This window comes from Acanthopagrus latus, chromosome 9 (genome assembly GCF_904848185.1).
Source record: "Acanthopagrus latus isolate v.2019 chromosome 9, fAcaLat1.1, whole genome shotgun sequence".
In the NCBI taxonomy this organism is placed as follows: Eukaryota; Metazoa; Chordata; class Actinopteri; order Spariformes; family Sparidae; genus Acanthopagrus; species Acanthopagrus latus.
In genome coordinates, this window is record NC_051047.1 from 19401873 (window position 1) to 19423929 (window position 22057).

At 41.7% G+C, this 22057-nt stretch overlaps 1 protein-coding gene across 7 annotated transcripts in view; it reads left to right on the forward strand.

The window, feature by feature from the left end:
* Positions 1-17195, forward strand: part of edar (ectodysplasin A receptor) — a 40088-nt gene extending 22893 nt beyond the window's left edge. For 6 of the 7 annotated variants that reach the window (XM_037110736.1, XM_037110733.1, XM_037110737.1 and 3 more), the window contains exons 5-12: positions 2904-2989; positions 8697-8771; positions 8925-9050; positions 9170-9244; positions 12425-12497; positions 14634-14922; positions 15051-15114; positions 15629-17195. In XM_037110736.1, the coding sequence (XP_036966631.1) occupies positions 2904-2989; positions 8697-8771; positions 8925-9050; positions 9170-9244; positions 12425-12497; positions 14634-14922; positions 15051-15114; positions 15629-16014 (1174 nt within the window). In that variant the 3' untranslated portion in view covers positions 16015-17195. The remainder of the gene's footprint in view (positions 1-2903; positions 2990-8696; positions 8772-8924; positions 9051-9169; positions 9245-12424; positions 12498-14633; positions 14923-15050; positions 15115-15628) is intronic. The other variant, XM_037110738.1, reaches the window with a different exon arrangement.
* The last annotated feature ends 4862 nt before the right edge of the window (positions 17196-22057 follow it).

Consider the following 22057-nt stretch of genomic DNA (forward strand, 5'->3'; position numbering starts at 1 on the left):
GCTTACGCAGCTGAACCAGACGTATAGACCGTCTATAGCAGCGTACGTCAATAAACAATACTGCTGAGATAGTTTAAGGAATGTACTGCAGGACCGGAAGTGAATTCAGACGACTGTATTTATTACGAACATTTACATAATGTGTACTTTGCATACACAAACAGAGACGCTGCATATGTACATTGCCCTGTATGACTGTGTTCAGTTGCTGGCTCGCGTACGGTACGGGCACATTTTCTTTAATGTAACATGACTTGACATGAAGGGACCACCCTGTTGTCTTCCTCCAAACACACTGCCTCCCATTGTGCGCAAACACACACTGAACCTCTCCATTTGCATACAACAGCTGTGGATGTTACGCCGCTGTCACTTAAGATATCAAGTCAACGGGTGTGCTTAAACGTTACCAGACCTTCCTCTCCGCTTCTCCCTTGCTGGTCCTTCCCATCATCCATCACTCCTCCTCCTCCTCCTCCTCCTCCTCCTCCTCCTCCCCCACCCCGCGCCTCTCCGGAGAAAAAGTGACTGATTGGCGTTGTCGACACCAAACTGTTAATTTTCTTACAGCGTTGTTAACTTTGGATCTCCCGCTGTGCAAAAGATATTTTATACATGATTATTTGCTGAGGGGAAAAAAAAAAACAGGATTATTTTTCTGACTCGTATTTCATCTGATATCCATAATTAAATGTGGGCAGCTTGTAATTAAGTAAGCCTTGAAGTAATTTGCGTAAATAAGGGAGATTCATGATTTTTCGACCCGTTGACTCCAACAGAGAGGGTTTAATGTTCAAGTCTCCTCCTCTTGTCATCGATCTGGATGCCGTCCTTCCGCCTTCTAGACTTCTTGGCTCTTGCTGTCCTCTCTCAGGACTGTCTTTGCTTTGAATTAGTAGCGTGATCGTTGCAGGAACGAGTGTGCTCGGCATCTGTGCCATAAATGCCGCACCGCATGTACAGATCCTCGCGCGGCGCAGTCAGTCCACACACGTCTGATGCGGAACAGAACAGGCCTGAACGGCTGCGACGAAGTTCACTCGAAGGCCTGATTCTCAGCACAGAGCAAAAAGACCTGGAGGAATATGAGAATGAATCTGTCATGAAAGACGTGTTTATCCGCCGCTCTCCCTGTCAGCAGCTTCAGTAGCACTTCAAAATAATTCATGTTATAGGCTGTAATTAAGTAATGATTGCGTAGATATATCAACGATGTCTAAATAATAGGCAACAGCACTTCGCGAGTTGGGATGGTAATTATTACAAAAATGCAGGTGGCTGGAAAATTGCATATGCATTTTTTTAATTATTAATAACAGAAATGCATCCAGTACGCTCAGAGAACAAACCTCATCTTTTATTGTGGCTCTAAGCGTTCATCAGCGTCATCAGGCTTAGAGCTGAAACACTGGGATTGTTCTGATAGATGGTCTCCGAGTTTTGTTCATTATTTGTTCCCGCAACTTCCGTGCACCCGTTACTTTTCTTAAGTCTTGGAGAAGTGCGAACTGCTTTTTTTCCATCGTAATAGTATTAAAGAAACTTGATGTAAATAACTTTATTATCAATTAACAAGTCATTTGTGGGCTTTTTGGCAGAGTGTACAGCTGTTTTTGTCACAATACTGTTTTGCTGTGATAAAGGAGAGATAATATTTGTGCTGCTCCACCTGCGTTGCAGCTTGTCCATTTTGTGTCCATCCAGCTCTTAAATATTATAAATACGATATGAATTTCTGTTAGAGGTTTAAGACAATTTTAGAATGGGGAGTGACAAACATCTACAAATGTTAAGGAGATTTACTTGACATTTATCATAGAACAAACAATTTAGAATGAAAAACAGTCAATCAATCAGTTGAAAAATCAACCTTTATCTATACTACAGGGATCATTAAGGGGTGACCCTCATTTACAGTGACACGGAGGGTGAAACAAGAACAAGAGTATAAACTGACAAAGAAAAGAAAGTCCAACAAGTATGAGTCAAAAGCCTGCTATTAAAATACGATTGTTTTATGTTAGATAATCTTACGAAAAGTAAAATAATTCAATGTAAAATAACAGTCAGTCACATAAAAGCCATCAACTGTAATAATTGCACATCATTTAATAGATACATTGAAATAATTATATATAAAATCAAAATACAGTTAACTGGTAACAATTAAAACAAGATGAGTTAAAGCTCCGTGGAACAAACCGTTCTTCATAAATTAGTCAGAAAGTCATCTCTCAGCAGTTGAACATTTGTCATTTTGTAGCTAAACCACAGCGACTAATGTCTAATGAAAGAAACCCCGAAAACAAGCACCAGCAGACGAGTTTCCCTCAACTGCCTGTCCACCAAAACCCTCAGAAAGCTTCATGAACTCTCCTGATGCTCAAGTGCTGCTGAAAGCTGCAGCTGCTCCGACCGTCTCAACACCTATGAACGGCTTCGCTCGATCACCTGCTGGCTGCATACATCAAGTGTTCGCACCGCTTCATGTGCTCAGGCCTTAAATGATTTACTGCCGCTCCACAGTCGCTCACAGGCTCCCTGCAGCCTGCTGCTGTTCTGGCCTCCAACAGCCGCTTCATGACTCAGGGCGATAATATGCACCAAGCCATACTTTGTGTCTGCAGGGCATCAATTATGTACATTTCTTCACTTAGTCAAACTTTTCACCTCAGCTGCTTCCAGCTACTTATGCACCATGTAGGTATGGTATGTCTCAGCGGCAGGGAGGCCACGTACTGTACGCACACACCTGCCGTGCCTGCAATTCCTTGTTTGAAACTGATTTTAATTTAAGAAGTTCGTCCGCTAAGTTACCTGTTAGCCTAACCAGGTCTAGTGCAGCCTTATTATACAGTCTTAACAAGTTGCCGGATTATACTCATGTGTTTTATGTCTCTCAGGTATTACATGCTGGAAAACAGGCCCAGGAACCTCTACGGGATGGTTTGCCACTCGTGCCAGAACGCACCACGAAACACCAAAGAATGTAAGAACAACCTCTTCACAACGTTTTCGACCTTTTCTTCTTTTCTTTTCCAGCCTTTATCTTCACAGCTCTCTGTCTCCCCAAACACCGACCTGGTTTCCACTGGTTTTAAACGTGCCAAATGTCAAACTTTCATATGCAAATGACAGGAAATGAAAGAGGACAGGCTGTGTGAAAGCAGATGTCGAAAAAAAAAACGCGGCGTCGGTTTTTAGGGAACAGTCGGAGGTCGAAGGGAGCGCTGAGTTCTCCCAGGACCCTCTGAGTCAAACATCCTGCATCTCCTTTTTTTTTTTTGTGGGCCCAGAGGGGTGTTTGGCAGCTTATCCTTAACCTCACTGCCTCACTCATTACTCTGCATACCTGACACTGTGTGTACATGCATCCGAGTGTGTGCGCGCATGCGTGACGCCGAGCGACCACATCCCATCGACATTAATATTTACCAGAGGATGTCTCCATTTCTCAGCTTCCTCGTCACTGTCACCCCAGTAGATGGCAGTCAAGCAAACAATCATTTTCTGATATTTTGATGATACATTTTTTTTTTGTTGTGTAATCTGACTTAATTTCGACACAAGTGATGACAAAAAGGGGTTTTGCCAGGATTAGCTTTTTTTTTGTTTCATCTGCAAAGAAAAGGAGGAAAAAAGATTTTGCCAGGTGAAAAAGAAAAAAACCTTGCCAAGATGATTTCTTTTCTGCTTTTTTTTTTTTTTTCCTTTTGTGAAACAAGTGAAAAAAAAGTTTTGGCAGGTGAGAAAGAAATGTTTTTGTAAGGATAATTCTCTAACATTTGTTTTTTCTTCTGCCAACATTTTTTTCTCACTTGCTCAGATGAAGAAAAAAAAGTACCTTAAAAAAAATTATCCTGAAAAAAATAATAATAATCACCTGCCAAAACTTGGCACTCACGTCCCTGTGAGGACGATGACAGTTAACACAATCAGGTTGAGAATCAAACACTGTGATTTAAGCACTTGCAGATCTAATAATCACCAGAGCATTTGTCATGAAATAGACCAAAAAAGAAATGCTTTAAGATAACAAAAATTAACAATCAGGATGTGCCTGTTGATAGAGTTTTGATTTCTTTCACGACATCAATTCAATCTCTTCGAGTAACATGCAAGAAAAATGTTTCCCCTTAAAAGATGCGGGTAGTTCATGTGTTTTTTTTTTCCCTCAGTGTATAGATGATTAACATTAACTAGTAACGATGAAAAGGCAGCGAAACATCCTTGAATTTTTCAGAAGAGCGTAAAAGGTAAAAGTTATTACTGAACAAGTATTAAGTAAGTAAAGTAATCATCCAAAACATCTTTCCATCGGCAAAAAAACGTATAATTTATATTCATCCATCCTAAAAGATTTCATCACAAACTGCCCATCACACACAACATTTACATTTTTGGGCATTTATCAGACGCTTTTGTCCAAAGCGACTCACAGTAACTCGTACATACATGCTGCCATGCAAAGTGTCGACCAGAACATCAGGAGCAGTTTGGGGTTCATTATCTTGCTCAAGGACACTTCAACATGCAGACCAGGGGAATCGTACCAGGGACCTCCCATGAGCCACAGCCGCTCAACAAATGTTTATTTTATTTCCGCTGGCATCCTGCTTTCTACTTTTACGATACTGAAGATCTTGATCGATGAGTTCTTGGTCGTGTTCTTTGAAAAAGGGCTCGAGTGGTTAAATGTTGTGGTTGTTATGTTTCAGTGCTTATTTAAAATCCTTTCAAGACACGCTGGAAAAGATAAATGACCCACAAATGTAAATTAATCATCATCTTGTGTACTTGTAAGGTTAAGCTGAGGAAAAAAAGAGAAAAAGAAAACTGTCAATACGATGAGTTTATTGCAGAGCTCGGGCCGGATATTTTGTCCTGCTGTGCCCTCTGTGGGTTTGTCCAGATGTGACGATTGTCAACGGGATCCGAACAGTGTTTTTGATCCTCACTGATACATACTGCTGTGTGAATGATATTTATGGGCCCATGATTGCTCGAAACCCCCTGTGAGTGTAATTGAAGAGCCCGGAAATGAATGTTATTGTCATTGTGTCATATTTAATAAGAGCGTTTGGAAAGACGAAAACCCCAAAAAGCAGCCCGGGCCTGCAGAGGAGAGGGTGTGAAGGCGGAGCAGGGAGATGGGCGGGCGTGTGTGTGTGTGCGCGCGTGTGTGCGTATGTGTGTGTATGTATGTATAAACACACACTTTTCAACAGTGCCCTAATTGTTTCTTCAGGCATGGAAATGAGTGAATTTGATGCTGTGAAGACGAGCAAATGAGAGATAAAATGATGCAGCGCAACAGAAAACATTGATCGTGTGGAAAGCAATTTAATCTTGTTGTGAGATTTATCACACTTTTTTTATTATTATACAACATAGAGTACAACGTGTTAACTTGTGAACATTAGAGGTGCTGGTAGGAGGATTTTCTTGCTGTTTCTGGTCCTCATGCTAAACTAAGCTATGCTAATTTAAATTGGTTTGTGAGCGGGATTACACGAAAACTACTGAGCAGATTTACATAAAACTTGGGTGGAAGATGAGTCTCGGCTTAGTTCTGTCCGCATCAACTTTTGGTGCTGATCAGGTGAAGGTGATGGATACGGGAATTTCTTCTCACTTTCTTAAACATTGCGAGAAAGGAAGTTTTCCTAATATCTTAATAAAATAGAGGGAAATCACTTAAAGGTAACAGATAGGGATATCAACCTGCAACAGCCAAGGTACCAACAGTTTTAACATTATTAACTTACACTACTGACTCGGAATGATTGAGGGGCAGTGGGCAAAAAAAAAATGAAAAAGTGCACCACATGTTTGCAGCAGAAAGAAGAGAGGACACTTCACCACATTTTGCCCACTGGACTGGAAACTAGAGGACTCTTTACCATGTTTAATCTGCCGCAGAAGCATCAAAGAGGGAACTTTTTCTGAGTCCACCGTGGATGTGATGTGTTTGTCAGCAGCTGAATGTTTTAAACTTGGACCTACCAGTTGAACAGTTATTGGTAGTTTGATATTAGGATTGATTGAATTACCGGTTGGGTCTCGTACTTGTGAGACTTAATCATTTATTAAAATACTTTTTTGGCCTGTTTACTAACCAGTAGCTAATATTTTTGTTTTAAGAAATGGCAAAGAAATGACAGATTTATCCAACGGATAACCGTCACATTTAATTAAGTGATTATGTTTATTGATTTAGGGTTATGTAAACCAATGATAGGGAGATTTAAACAGATGATAAGGAATAATCGAAGCGTTTCCAATTACAACCTTACGGTCATTAATTAAAACCATTAATGCAGTTTGGTTTCCCCCAAATTAAGTTTGATTCATCTTGATAAAAAAACATCACACAGAGCCTTTTGTATTTATGCTTATTTGTTCAATCATTCTGTGGTACATTTTAATTAAAATAAAAACCCTCCACAGATGATAATTTATAGCAGTATAAATAATACAACCCCAACCGTAAATTAAAAAAAAAAGAAAAGAAAAAAAAAAAAAGAAAAGGAGCTGAGAGCCGGGGGTTCTGCTCACTGAGGGTGAAGGCAGGCTGACACTCGCCGTTGTAATCTGTAAATTACCCCGGCTCCTGCCTCGCTCTGTGTGTGCGATAATTAAAACTTCAGTGGGTATGAGAAAGATAGATGATTAGCATGTTAGTGCTTGCGCTGATGCTACTCTTTGGCAGGCCAGACGTCAGGAGTCTGTAGGCATCTCCTCACTTCCACTGTTGATTTTAGTGACTTTTGCTGCCATTTCTAAGCGGGCTCACAACATGTAAATACTTGTAAAGATGACAGCAACACAGATCAAAAACTGTGTAAACTTGATATCACAGTTTCACACAGAACTATTTATCAGAGGTTAACCTTCACTTTATCCCTGCTTTGAGGTATCACGATTCCTCCTTCAAACCAAAAAAATGCTTTGATATTTTTATTTGTCTCCCGCTCTGTAATCCTGCGCCTCACAGTTTGTTTGGACCTGATTGCCCTGCAGAATTATCATTTTGCAGTGTGTGTTCAGCCTGCGAGACATGATTAGGAGATTAAAACCACAAGACGCTAAACAGAATTCCAGTTCAGGCTCATATCTTTATCCAGAGAGTGTAAACACATACCCCGAGTTAATGTCTGCAGCCACAGGGCACTGGTGTGTGTGTGTGTGTGTGTGTGTGTGTGTGTGTGATGTGTGTGATGACATGAGGCTCTGAGACCGCGGGAAGCGGTAGGGCGCATGCCAGAGAGGTCTACAGTTTATCAACTCTTTGAAATAAAAGACTGATTAAAAGAGCCGATTTATGAGCTTTCCGGGAGTTTAAAGGTTCATTAGGAGACGGAGGGTGAAAAAAAGAAAGAAACAGTTGATGAATAATCCAGACAGAGAGACCAAAGGGGAAGAGGAAGAGGGAGGTGATTGGAAAGTGAACAGAAAGAAACAGAATACATTTTGGACAGTGAGCTTCCTTCCTGTGTTCACACAGTTTGTTTACTGTGGTAGGAGAAGGCTTAGAAGAGAGACTGCTACTTGCAGTATGAAGTCATGCAACAGTGTTTGGGGGAAAAAAGGGTCAATCAAATGAAAGACAACATAGCCAAAGCTATGTTGTCTTTGCCAGACAGCATTTCTGGTGCTTTCTCCTGTAAAACTGTATAATTGCTTGAGACTACTTTAAAGAAATAGAGCATTAATATTAAATAAGGAGACTTGATGCCACTGTCGTGTCTGTGTGGTAGCTTAGATATGTTGCAACAGCCAGGTGCTGGTTAGCGTAGCTTAGTACAAACACTGGAAACAGGTGGAAACAGCTAGCAAGGCTCTGTCCTGACATATTTCACCTACAAGCACCTCTACTGTTCAATAATATGCATTTTATATCTTGTTTCATCATCACTTCCAAAAGAGGTCTTCGCTAGTCTTTGTGCCAAGCTAGGCTAAGCGGCTGCTCACAGTAGCTTCATATTTACAGCATAAGCACAAGAGTGGTGTCGAACAAAGAACAAAGCAAATAAGAGTACTTTTCTAAAAATGTTAAACTATTGTTGTCATCTAAGTTAGTGCGGCTCACTTTTGGATGTTAAAGAACATGCGCTTAAAGAGATTTGGCTGGCTGCTGTACTTTTGGTTGTCAGTCATATAAACCAAGGAAATCTGACCATTTTGATCATTTCGGCACTTCCAAATTGATTAGCAACTGAAAAGACAATGGATAGTGGAAAATCTAGAGGGATATTGAGCAATATATCAAGGTAAAACAACATATTTGATAACACGTAAGCTGATGTTAGCATTCAGCCGCTTCAAGCTAACATTACTGTTAAATGTATGTTGATATTTTAAAATAATGTATGCCTTTTCTTATCCCATTTTGTAACAATATCAAATATTAGCTAGGAAGTGCTTTCAGGCTAATGTTAGCTGTTGTCTAATGTAAGCTAAGGGGTTAACAAATATGTTGTTTTATCTTTTAATATAGTCTGAGGTCCCTTCAGATTCTCACTGTCCATCATCTTACGCTTGAAGACCGCAGTGCAACACGTTTAGCTGCCCACCCGGAGTGTGATGTCAGAGAAAAATGGCTGCTGTGCACGCTCTAGAACAAAAGATAACGTCACTAAGACATCCAGAGTTAATGAACTAGGATTCAGAGTGTCTGCGTATGTGTTTCACAGGCTCAACCAGCGGGCAGAGAGAGAAACCTGTAATTGACCCTGGCAGCACGACTGTGTTCCCTCATCCACACAAAGGTAAACACAAAAACACACAGGCAAAAATATACAAGACAAGCTTCATCGAGCTCCAATTACCACCCATTCTTCCTACGCTACCTTTGTTCTGTCTTACACACACACACACATTTTTTAATAATACGACTTTACATCATTGCCGCCATGTTTTAGATCCCACCGGGCAAGGTCACCTAGCAACGGCCCTCATTATTGCCATGTCGACCATTTTCATCATGGCCATCGCCATCGTCCTCATCATCATGTTTTACATCCTGAAGGCCAAACCGAGCGGCCAGGGTGAGACATGCACACGTACACCCACACACACATGCACACACACACATGATTTCATGTCAGAGGTTGGTGTTTATGTTTTATGATGTCCCTCATACGTGTGTGTGTGTGTGTGTCTGCAGCATGCTGTTCGGGACAAGTTGTGAAGGCTGTGGAAGCTCAGGCCAACAAACAGGAAGACAAGAAAGATGTCCCAGGTGAGACGCCTCACACACACACACACACACACACACACACACACACACACATTGAATAATTAACAGGCTCACGCAGCCTTTAAGCGTCTCAATGGCTTCCTGTTTATTGTCTTTCACAAACTGATGTAAATCAAGTCTGGCCTCATAATTTTGGATCCCTAGCAGGAACAACAGACTTTGTTGACATGTACACTAGAGGGTTTGTCCTGGTTTGGATTATATTACGGTTATGATGTTTAAACGAAACATAAATATTTGTATTTTTTATATCCTGATACCAATAATATCCACATTTTTGCCCATATGTTCACAGGTGTAGCAGACACTTGCATGCCTTTGATTCAGTACTCCATCTACAATATTCAGGGTTCTCAGGACTACATCAGGGCTTTGACGCAGGTTTCTAGAAACACGTTAGGACATTACAATGCAAAGACATCACAGAAACTGTAATTCTTCAGAAACACTCAAAGTGCTCATTGTAACACATGTCTTTCATAATGCAAAAAGTACGAGAGGATATGTTGAAATACGAAGAAACAGTTGCTTTTCTGAAACAAAGCAAAGTGTGAGCTCACAATAATTGAGCGACATTAGAGCCTGTTTGTGTTCAGTAGAGACCAGCTGATTTTTCTTCATGAAACTGTCAGTTTATATCTGTAAAAAAATGAACAGAACGGATCAATTATAGTTTCCATAAAACGTAATTCTCAGTTTGCACAATTCCCAAACGAGAGCCTACAAAACATGTACTCAACAACAGAAGCAGTTTTAACTTAAACTACTTAAAACTACAACCTGAATAGTACAAAGACACACAATGCTATATAATTATAGTAACATGAAAGGCTGTAATTATTTTTTTTCCACCCTTAGCTTTAACGACTCTGAAATTACTCAAAAATGTGACTCAGCACTTCATTTGCTTCACTGTGAGTCTGAACAGATGTCACCCAGCAGTGCTTACACTAACACTGTATGTAATTCTACTCAATCCTGCAGAGAAATCCGCTCTAACCTTGACTCAGGTAACTGTATGTCTGGCTTATTGGTTAAGCCCCAAACGCGGCATGTTATCTGTCCACAGGAGTGTTATCCAACACTTTCCTGTGGTGCTCTGGCTCGACTGATAATGATTTAATTCAAATTGAAGCTGCAAATTGCAGATGAGTTTGTAACCATTTCCTTCAGAGATGAACTCAGGGCAGAATAGTCTGTGGAGTGGCAAGTTTGTATGAATTGACGGAAAAATCTCAATATTTATAAACTTCAATTCTGAATATTTGAAATGGCTTTTTACTCTTCTTTCTGACAGCAAGTTGAAGCACATTCGAACTTTAATCCGCAGGCGCCTTCACTGGTGTTTTTGCGTATGTCAGAAGCTTCACATCCCTAAACTCAGTGCAGACTAAGATAATAATAATCATCATCAGTCATCATATTTCAGTAAATTAAAACACAAAGCGCATTGATCAAAATAGTTCTTAATGTAGATAATATTGCAATAATATTATTTCCTCACTCTGCCAACATTTGCTTATTCTTCTTGAAATATGTTGATCAGATATTCTCAAAAATACAAAATAGATAGATAGATAGATAGATAGATAGATAGATAGATAGATAGATAGATAGATAGATAGATAGATAGATAGATAGATAGATAGATAGATAGATAGATAGATAGATAGATAAATTCTGAATTCAACACGAACAAACTGCATCATCTCATCACACTGACTGAATCAGTCACTGATACATTATAGAGTTGGCTCCATGTGTCAGTCTAGTTTGTATGTGCATATCATTGTTGGCAGCAAAATGTATGCAAATACAAGTGTGTGTGTGTGTGTGTGTGTGTGTGTGTGTACTGCAGTACTATGAGTACATCATGAGTACATCGTGGTGGAATGTGAGGCTTCCCAGGCTAAAGCCATACGTTGCTGTAGGCGCCATTTCTCCTGACAATGATGCTCTGTTCAATCTCACTCGCAGACTGACTGACTAACCACGTACATGTGGTGTGAATGAGAACGCCCCCCCACACACCCCCGCACACACACACACACCTAGTCTGCATCTGCAGCCACATAAGCATTATGTGGTCAAACATGGTCGCAAAGTTAATAATGTAATAGCTAAGAAAGCACGATTAAGTAGTTACAGTATGATTAAAAAATAAATGTCTGCTTTGTCACTTAATGTTTCGTTGTTGCTGTGTGTGCGTGTGTGTGTGTGTGTGTGTGTGTGTGTGCATGAATGCATTGGTGCGTGTATATATGGGATAGAAGCCCATTGCTCGGAGCTCAACCGGAGCTAGCTGTCAATCATGTAGACACAGACTTAATAAGGTTGTGAGATGAAAGACACACACACGCACTCTTGCTCTCTTTCTCCCTCACACACACACACACACAGCATTCGTTCCACTTGTTCACTCATTACGCTGTCTATCCCTATCAGTGTCCGCGATGTAAGTGTAATTAAACATAATCGTCAATGTAATTGTTTTACACACCTTTCAGGCAGCAGTTCCTCAGAACGCGGTGAACATCCTGTTCGCCTCAGGAATCTGTCCTTTTTCTCGTGTGCTTCAAGTCACGCCAACATCGATTAAAACACGGAGGTGTTATCGTGTTTTGCATCGAGATGAAAGATCAGAGCTCACAAAATCAGATTATGAGACCTTTTCTATATTTACATTTTTTATAATCGAGTACTCTGCTAGTGCTGGTATGTCAATGAACGTAATCTGTTTTGGAAATATATATATATATATATATATATATATATATATATATATTTTTTTTTTTTTTTTTATTATTTTTTTTTTTTTTCTCTTTGGTTGATTACACATATGCTGCCGAAATGAGGCATGTGCCGTCGCTAATAATTAAACACAGATTATGTAACTTTCAAAAGAGTAAAAAGCATCATGACACAGGAAAATCTCAAGGAATGAGGGTCAGTTTAACCATCCACAGTGGCTGTTGTGCAGCAGAAAGTGTGAGCGAGGGCGTTAAATCGTCCTGCAGATCTTTGGAGAAGTTCGGGTGTAATGACAGATATTGGAACCACGACTCTTTGAGATCTGAGCATATTTTGCAGTGTTGTTTTTCTCTTCTGTTTTCAATATTGTGGAGAAATACTCACTAAGCTTTTCTTTCTTTCTTTCTCTAGACAATGTGGTGATCTACTCAGAGAAAGATGAGTTCGACAAAATGAAAGCTCCACCTCAGAAGACAGTGAAAAGGTGAGAGGATGTGTCTGATTCACAAACAACTTCACCACACTTTTACTGTTAATATAACTGGATGACACTGGATTTGGTAGAAGCTGATAATAAGCATGTTAGGGGGTTCAGAGCATTTGTTGATTACCTTGATGACAGGTGAGATTAGAGATAAACCACTAAGGCTTGGGACGATGGGGTTGGTCAAATGGGTCATTTTTGACTGTTGGTAACACGAGACATGGAAATCTGTCTCCTTGGTTAAAGTCCTGCGTTTGTTTCAACCACCTTCCTTTCGAGGACTTTTTAGCTCTTTATGCCACTTGTGTATGAATGAGATCTATCTGCTGTATCAGTGTATATTTATGCTTTATTTTGTGCTTAGTCTTCAGTGAATATTACATGTGTGTGGAGAACATGGTACTCTGCTGTGTTTAAGTGCACATTATGAGCGCGTGTGCTTTTCTTATGTGGCGTCAGAGAGACTTTGCAAAACAGAAAGAAGCTTTTGTAAGGAAAAAAAAAAAAATTCAGCATCTGTCCGTAATTAAGCCACCACAGAACAAGTCACTGCAGTAGTAAAAGCAGTGCTGCTGGTTGTTGTTTTGTTGTTGTTTCTTTTTTGTGTCTGCATATACGTGTGTGTGTGTGTGTGTGTGTGTGTGTAAAGGTATGTTAAAAGCAAGATCAGTTGAGGTTTTTTTTTTTTTTTCCCCCTCCCTTGTTTTGTATTTAATGAAGCAGAGAGCCATTATGTAGCTTTGGAGCAGGCAGAGAAGTGGGTCTAGAGGGGGGGATTGGTAAGGCAGCATAGATGAGCCCTGAAGCCTAGCAGACCTGTAAGAGACCAAGTGGGGGTATTTATTCCGAGCTTCGCCTAAAAACCACTGCCAGGTGAAAGCATGTCCTGGCAGACAACAAAGAACGACAGTTTTCACACCTTCGTCTTTCGGCGTTTATCTCATCCCCCGCGTGCAGACAATGCCGCTTTATAGCCGCTAGTGGCTAACGTGCAGAGGAGAAGTGTGGGAGTCGATGATAGCTTAGAGTACTGCACCCAAACCTACAGTGATCCATTGTGCTCCAGTGTTACAGCCCCTGTAGTGAACATGCTTGGATTAATATGCTGTTGCAATATATGGGTGTATGTAAGAGAACAGATGAGACACACAGGCACGTACACACACTGCTCAGCATCAATGGCAGTAAAAACCGTGTGGTATAGCAGCATGCCAGAGGATGTGCTAACTCACTGCTTTAGCTGCCAGAGTGGGTGTTGGATGTCCGGGGGAAACAATGCCATTTTGTGTGAGCGTTCAGGAGAAGAGCGTGGGACTGCGGAACAATGGCATTCTGTGAGCATCTCTGTCAACAAGGTGCTTTTGGGAGAAAATCCAGAACAAGCATAAGGGGAGGAAGAGGCCGGGTAATAAAATGATATTACATGGTATCATGTGGTAAAACGCAGGGCTATTTCAGTCAATCACAGGAGGGGCTCAGAAACAGCGGCAGCTATGGCAACAACAACAACAGCATTCTTCTCCCGCTTGCTTGTCAGCGTTCTCACCGAGTTTGCAGAGACGTGAGTCATTCTGTAGGACATTAGCGGTCAGCTGCAGCATGAAATCGCGCCGCACAGCACCAACACTATGTGCACAGTTTTGTTTACTAGAACGAGAAAAATTGCCTATGCGTGTGTGCATGTATAGGGCTGCGCGCAAAGCAGTGACAGTCAAACGCATACTGGTAATAGTTCCGTCCGTACCGTAGGAAAACAATGGTTTGCTGGCGATGCGACCCAGTGTGATCTGCTGCCAAGGCCACTGACCGAGCTGCTGTATTTGAGGACTTGGGAGTGAGAACATGTTGAGCTAATATGTTGGGAAGTACACTCTCTTGCTGAGGGTCACATACAATGCCTGTACAGCAAATAAGAAAAAGCAGCTGGTTAGCTGAGGTTAGCGTGAAGAGAAGAGACAGTCACCATGGCTGAGTCTACTAAAGGTAATAAAATCCTTGTGCCAGCACATCTGAAGATAATGCAAGTCAGCGCCCTGGTGTCCAAGAGATAGGCCAACACACAACTGACTATAAACCATCAATTATTTCTTTTTGTACACTTCATGTGTTCAAATGTGTTTTTCCCTTTGTTTGCAGTGAAAATGACGCGTCATCAGAGAACGAGCAGCTGTTGAGCCGCAGCATCGACAGCGACGAGGAGGCGGCGTCCGACAAGCAAGGGTCAGCCGAAACCAGCAACCCCAACCCGTGCCTCGTCAATCTGGGAAACAAGCCTGACCTCTGCCTGCTCTCTCTGGGCCTCTTGGATCGTGACCCAGCCTGCAACGGGACAACCACCAATAACATCCCGAGTCCCAACCACATCGCCAGCACCAACCACATCAGCAGTGCAAATGCAATCAACAACAACAATAAAACCCCAGGGGTAGGAAGAGGGAGCTTTTAAAGATGTTACTATCGTAAAAATATGATTACAAACATCTGCCGTTCAGTTTGATCTTGAAATCGCACATTTTGTGCTGCTATTTATTTATTTTTATTTTTTCTACACAGATGCTTCAGAGTCGAAGGAAAAAGATCCTGGATCTGTACGCCAGAGCCTGCAACGTGACAGAGGGTAGGTCATTCATCTTGCCGAGCCTTGTAATCAAGAAGAGATTTCTGTCAATACTGTGGGGGCATTTTCACTTCTTTCCGGGGGAAGACAAACTCTTTACAGACAGTGTTATTAAGTGTTGTGTCTGTTTTGAAGTGAGACATGGTATCGACTGCCATTTTCAAGAAAATGGCTTGATAAAGTGGAACTTTGGAGGAGAGAAGTCATTGCCTCGCTCCACAGACACATTTTTCACCAGTCGGACTTAATCCATACTGAACGTTTGTTAAAAAAATGACTTCCCCCTAATGCCTGAAGAGGCATCTTTTCAGATAACATCAAATATGAGTGCATGGAGGCTGAATGCAACAGCAGGAAAGTAGAGGAAGTGTGAAAAAAGACCAAAATATGAAAATAACAGCAACAAAGTACATTTTTGAAGGATTCAACTTAAATTCTCACATATTCTTTAAATCTTGATATAATTAACTGTGTTTGTATAGCAGTAAGTTCTCACACTCCTGTCTCTGTCCAGGCCTGAGTCCCACTGAGCTTCCCTTTGACTGCCTGGAGAAGACCAGCCGCATGCTGAGCTCCTCCTACAGCAGCGAGGCGGCCGTGGTGAAGACGTGGAGGCATCTGGCCGAGAGCTTCGGGCTGAAGCGCGACGAGATCGGCGGCATGAGCGACGGCCTGCAGCTCTTCGAGAGAGTCAGCACGGCGGGCTACAGCATCCCCGACCTCCTGACCCGCCTGGTACAGATCGAGAGGCTGGATGCCGTGGAGTCGCTCTGCTTGGACGTTCTGGGCAGCAGCGAGACGGGGGTGGCTGCCGGCCGGCAGGGCATCAACAGCTTTCACAGCCAGCTGGTCTGTCCGACCCAGTGCTCATCTCCATCTCAGCGCTGCGCCAGTGTCTAAATATGTGGTGAAGAGACTTCAGAGACTTGGGGGTCTTCAGGACAGATACTGCTGACAAGGACAGCTCGTATACAGTATATACCTTACCCCCATCACATGAAGAATGGCAGTGAACCTCCCTGTGCACAATTCTTTGCTATGATGGATTTTCTCTGTCAAGAAGCTAGTTACCTAACAGACTTTTTATGGCCTTCATAATTTTCTGTCTTTCTAAAAGTGTGACAATTTGAGAAAGATCCTAGTTTGCTAATTTGAATCTGTCGTACTTTGCTCCAAAAAAAAGGAAGAGTTTCTCTCTCTCGAATGCTAGGAATGTTTTCAGCAAAAAAAAAAAAAAAAACAGCTAAACTGTGCGCTGGACGCATCACAGTTAAAGTATTTACACCCTTTTTTTCAAAAGTTTTGATGCAAAATGTGTTATGCTGATGGAAACCAGCGCCGATTCTGTGCCTTTCTCACACCAGTATAACAGTGGGACGACTGAGGATGTCTTCTTTCTCGTCCTCTAACTTCTGGATGATCATGCAGCTGACACGAGATGTTCGCGTCTGCATAAAGTATAGTAGGAAGCGACCCGGTTTGACCGCAGCATCAGTTATCATTCGTAACTTCATCTGTGCTTTCATCAAACAGGAAAGACGGCAGATAGTATGAGCTCCCTACTTAAAATGCGATTTCTTTTGCCCCAGCTGGAAATGCTAAAACTTCACTCAGTCCAGCTTTCATGTGGAAAAACATGTGGACATTTGGGGACAAACCGCCTCGTGATGTCACCAGCCTAAACACGACTGCAGTCAACATTACACAACAGTATTGTCATTTATTTAAGAACTACCTAAAGACGAGCAGTATGAAAACTGTGTTGTCCTTTAAGGTTAGCTTGATTATTCAATTTGTTCAGAGTTTGTTTATTTAGTTTGTTCAGCCATAAAAAAAAATCAGTCAATGAAGATTTTTCTTGTCTGATTAAATTTTCCTCCCCAAAACTACATACTGCTCCTTTAAAACACAGACATACAGAAAACACATTTAAGTTTTGTTGGCTGTTTTTTTGTTTTGTTTTAACCCCATACAATACATGAATATAGCATCACTCCTCTGCTCATGTTCTGCCTGAACACACATGTAAATCCCAACTGTAATATACACACACACACACACACACACACCATTACACTCTGTTACTACAACTACTTCCTCAGCATTGACCCAGTCTGTGCCCCCCCCCACCCCTCATAATTCTTCCTCTTCCCGCTTATTCGCCTTTTACCCCAATGCTGCGGTCTAGCGCTGCCGCCAGCCCTAATTATTTGGCGTGTGGCTCCCCGGGCCCCTAATAGGCTGAAGTGTTGCGGTTTACAGAGCGGGTGCAAAGTGCCTGTGATTTCCAGCACCCAATTAAGCATTTAGGGCCACTTAACCACTGAAAGCCCAGTGGAAAAGTTGTAAAAACCCTGCATTAAAAAAAGAGAGATGCCACGGCACAGGCATGACTAAACGCCCTCGGGGTCGCTGCGCTGTGAACGGTGCACAACCGAGCCTGTCGCGGTGGAAACGGCCGTCCTATAACGTTTGACCTTAGTCAGCTTTTGTGGTCGGCTCAGTCATGCTCAGACAGGATTTAAGCTCCCCTCTCCCCAATGGGACCAATATGGCAAATGAGAACAATATGCAGTCGTGTGGGCTGTCCTCTTCTGAGAGGCAGCTGAAGCCGATTAAGTGTTGTACGTTCAGAGACTGCGGGTGGCTCTGATAAGCATCAAGTCAAACTTTGTGAAGAAAACGCATCACATTAATGCTCATCTTAGCTTCGTTAATAGATGATGTTAAAAGATAAGATGCTGTCGGTCAACGTAAGGCCTCCTCCAGCAGCTAAGCTTCAAAACTCAGCATTGAGCTCAAAAAGACCAACTTTCTTTCACAAACATTGCCAAGACTGACTTTGATCTCATGTCTTGGGAACAGGACTGATCTTTAGCTGACGTCTGATGCTGTCAGCACACCGTCACATGAACACATCACCTGCTGCAGATGCTTTTCTGTTCTTCTTCTACACTGCAAGCTCTGGGGCTGGACTCCAGTACTTGAACCCGATTAATGTGCAGGTTTATCACGGCTGCGTTCATAATTAATTTTCCCTTTAACATCTGCCGTCAAGGCCAACAAAACGGGCCAACTCATTTGAATATATTTCCTCTTGAGAGCAGGGTTGTCTTCACCGAATCCAATTCGATTCAAAACAGGTTTAACTAGTCGTTTTTTATGATGTTTTATGCTGTTGGACTTTTGTAAATAATAGAATTGGTGGTTTGAATTGAAATGAAATGGACCCGAGCCCTGTTTTCAGACAGGAAAAATCTTGTCGTACATACATCATGCTGATGAACCACGGAAGCCAAACATGAATTACTTACCTCAGTAGCACACACAGTATAGTAGAACATGTAGAAACACACACACACTCATCACCAAACCAAAGTATAACTGTATATATAACTTATTATTGTACATAATGTATACATTAATAAAGATGTATGGCAAAAACTGCTTGTTTCTTTTTATTTAACAATGTGAAAACTGGGTTTTTTTAATAAGGAATTTAGTTTTAGAGGTGATTTGATCGGGCCGACAGGATCCAGAATTTAGAACAATCTGCCCAAAGGACTTTAAATAAAGTATTGCAATATCAATAAATATTGACCTGTTGACTGAGTGGCAGTCGAGAGCACTAGTGCTGCAACCTAAGACAATACATGAAAACAAACAAAAACTCAAGCGCAGCAGGAAAAAAATCCACATCAGTTTCTCAATGTGCAGCATTTAGTTTGCGCTGCAAACACACACAATATGACCAAATACTGTGCACAGACGTGCTGCAATGACACACAAAAAAAGGTTTCAGGAAAAACATGTAAATACAGAAATGTGCATGTGTTTTCTTGAGTTTCTCTGCATCAGTGTCAGTCAGTCTGAGAGTGACTTGACTGTCTGAGCCAAACTTCATGGCATACTCAACCTTGTCAACCTCGTGTTAGTGCTGAGGTCAGGGTCAGCGTTCATCATCTCCAGTGCATGATGATGCTCGGTGGACCAACAGACATTTCCCTCCATACAACCACACTGACAACATGATTAAAAATGTGTCTTAAGTATGCCAGTAAATATAAAACACAATAACTAGCAACACAAATTAGACAAATTAGCAACACTGGCTTTACTTTATCCCGCACCAGTTTGGTGTTGCGACCCAGTGTCAATTTAATTGTATTAATGTTAACTAATACCCCAACAGAAGGGTTGAGTAACCCAGCAGTGATGTAAAATTAACACTGCCTCGGGTCAGAACACCCCTTTGGTACTTCTTGATAAAGTTAGCTCAGCATGCGTCAGTTCCTTACTGACCCATGCTGGGTGAATGTGGAACACATTGTTTTTCGGTGTGTGGTACAGACTCTTAAAGGACCAGTGTGTAGCATGTAGTGGCATCTGGCTGTAAGGAGTGCACTGTTTGGTTTGTCTGCCCTGGGCTACCGTAGAAACAAGGCAGTGCAACCTGGTGGAAGCGTTGTTGTATCCCCCCGTGAACATGTGGTGCCCCCATCCTTAACACAGGATGTATATGTGTGTATGTATACTGTTTTACAGACGTGCACTTAATATATCCTTAAAAAACGGAGCCATTTATATCGTGTCAGAGGTGAATGACACTGAGATGACCCCATGTATTGTTCTGCCCCTCAGTGTTAGGGTGCCATTACAGCAGACGCCGATCGGGTCATTAATGGTTTAATGAAACCCGATGGAAAATATCTATTAACAACATTTTCCAGCTCATTCAGTACTCCCCAACAGTTAATTATAGATCATTAAATGTGACAATTTAACTACATGGTTCATAAGAAATCATTTCCATGGAAAAAGACTGTAGGGGCATTCAGGCATTAGTTCTCACTCTCAAATGCCCTTTTATCTCCCTCACTGACTTGCTACTGCAAGTTGCGAAACCAATTTACTCCTTCTCACAGATAATAGCTTAATTCTTCTAATTTCACTGAATTATAATTTTTGCACAATCAGAGAGGTTCTGAGTGAGAAGTTAAGATAATAAATTAATTCTTCTTATTTTACAGAATTATTTCTTTGAAGCGGAAAAGGCGTTTAGGTATTCTGTAACCCTCAGACTGGAATAAGACACAATCAGATTTCTTTGAATACTTTTTACATTTTTTTTGCAATACCTGGAGACAGAATCGCTGGGGTGTTGATAAACTGTTTTTATCACATACATATGTCTTGCGTCATATCTCACCTATACAAAAGTATTAGACTCATCAACGGCAAAAAACCTGTTTTGAGGTGGGTTTTTTTGTTTTTTTTTCCTGGTACTTTGCAGTTTGTAACTTCCTGTAAACACGATACAAATGTTGATGACTGATCCTGCACTTGGGGGCGTGTGTTCATTTTTCTTTATTTTATAACGCTGCCATGGAGTTTGCCGCTCGGGACTGGACCTGTACAAAAACACAAAAGTCTGGACACATAGCTTTAGTTGATGCTAAAGCAACTGCTATCAAATGCGCTGATAACCAGCAGCTTCTCAATGAACACTTCTGGACCGGGAACTTACACACCCTCCAAAAAAACGACCTTGGAGGACAGTGCCAAGGTGATTTATGGAGTTTCCTGGAAGACAGATAACAGCAATAACCACTAACTGCTGCTAAATGTAATAAGTTGCCATTAGCTCAATAAGCAGTTCTTGCAGACTCAGCCCCTGGTAGGCCGCCTGGGTACTGTATTCCCTTCTTTAAACTAGCCTCCGTCTGTCAACCATCCTGGTCCAACCGTGGAGCTGCCGGTCCACGGAGAGTCAGCGTCTGTGTTTTCACAGGAAACACGTGACTATGCTGAAGCAACTAGCATCCTCTTCACGGAGACTTTAAACGGATATATTTAGATTAGTGGCTTGTACGGCGCCGTGTTTGTTGGGATGTGCATATTGTAAAACTGTTTTTTGTCGTTTTGTATCTGTCTTGAATTGTTTTCTAATGGCTGTGGCTGTTTTTTATCTTTAGCTGCTGCCTGTTTTTTGGCCAGGACTCCCTTGAAAAATAGATTTTAAGATATCCCGGTTACATAAAGGTTAGAAAAAAAAAAGAAAAAAAAAGCATGCAACATGACCTGCACCAATACAAAAAGCAAAAGACCATTACTCCAATGAGACATTAGCTACGACCATGTCACCTCTGCATAACACTCTGTCATCAGCCTCTTTATTGTGTGTGGGCGTGTGTTTGTGCCAAGATTCCCGAGGCCTTAGCTAATTGATGAGGTGTGTATGTTCTGGCTCTGGATCTGAAGTCAGGTTCACAGAAGGTCTGCCTGGCACTGCAAATGCCAGTGACGCTGCTGTGGGGCATCACATCAGCGCTGAGATCTTTTTCTCGTCATGTTTCCAATATTCACAATAGCCCACAGATAATCCATCCCGAGTGAAGAGCCTTTTTCGCCTGATAACACGCACACATTGAGCAAACATGTACGCAGATGTGTGTCTTAAGGGGCTGTTTTAGTGCTTGGCTTGATTTTAAATGAGGAGGAGGATGAGGATGAAGAAGCCGCGGAGAGCCACTTCAGGGCAAGGAGTGCCAGCCATGAGACTAATTAAACCTCCTCCAGTCGGTAACACATTCACCTTTCGCGCAGCAACTACACACACACACACGCTGATCCCTGTCAATCGGCTGGAAGCACATCAAACAGCGAGAGCTCAACTACTGTCCAGACCTCAGGTGTGTTTTCTGCCGCTTTTTGGGATCCAGAAGCGTCTTGCCTGATTCGCGGGCTGAACTGTTTCTGCACTCTTAGTAATTAAATTCCTTTCAACAGCAATAACTTACAATTGCGCAATTAAATATTGACTTACGCACCGTCACACAATGTTATAAAATACACTTAGCAACGCATCTTGCAGTTAAGTGTGAAATACACAGGAACAGATGCTTTGTGAAGCTGCCACTTTGCACCGATTCGCAGTAATCAT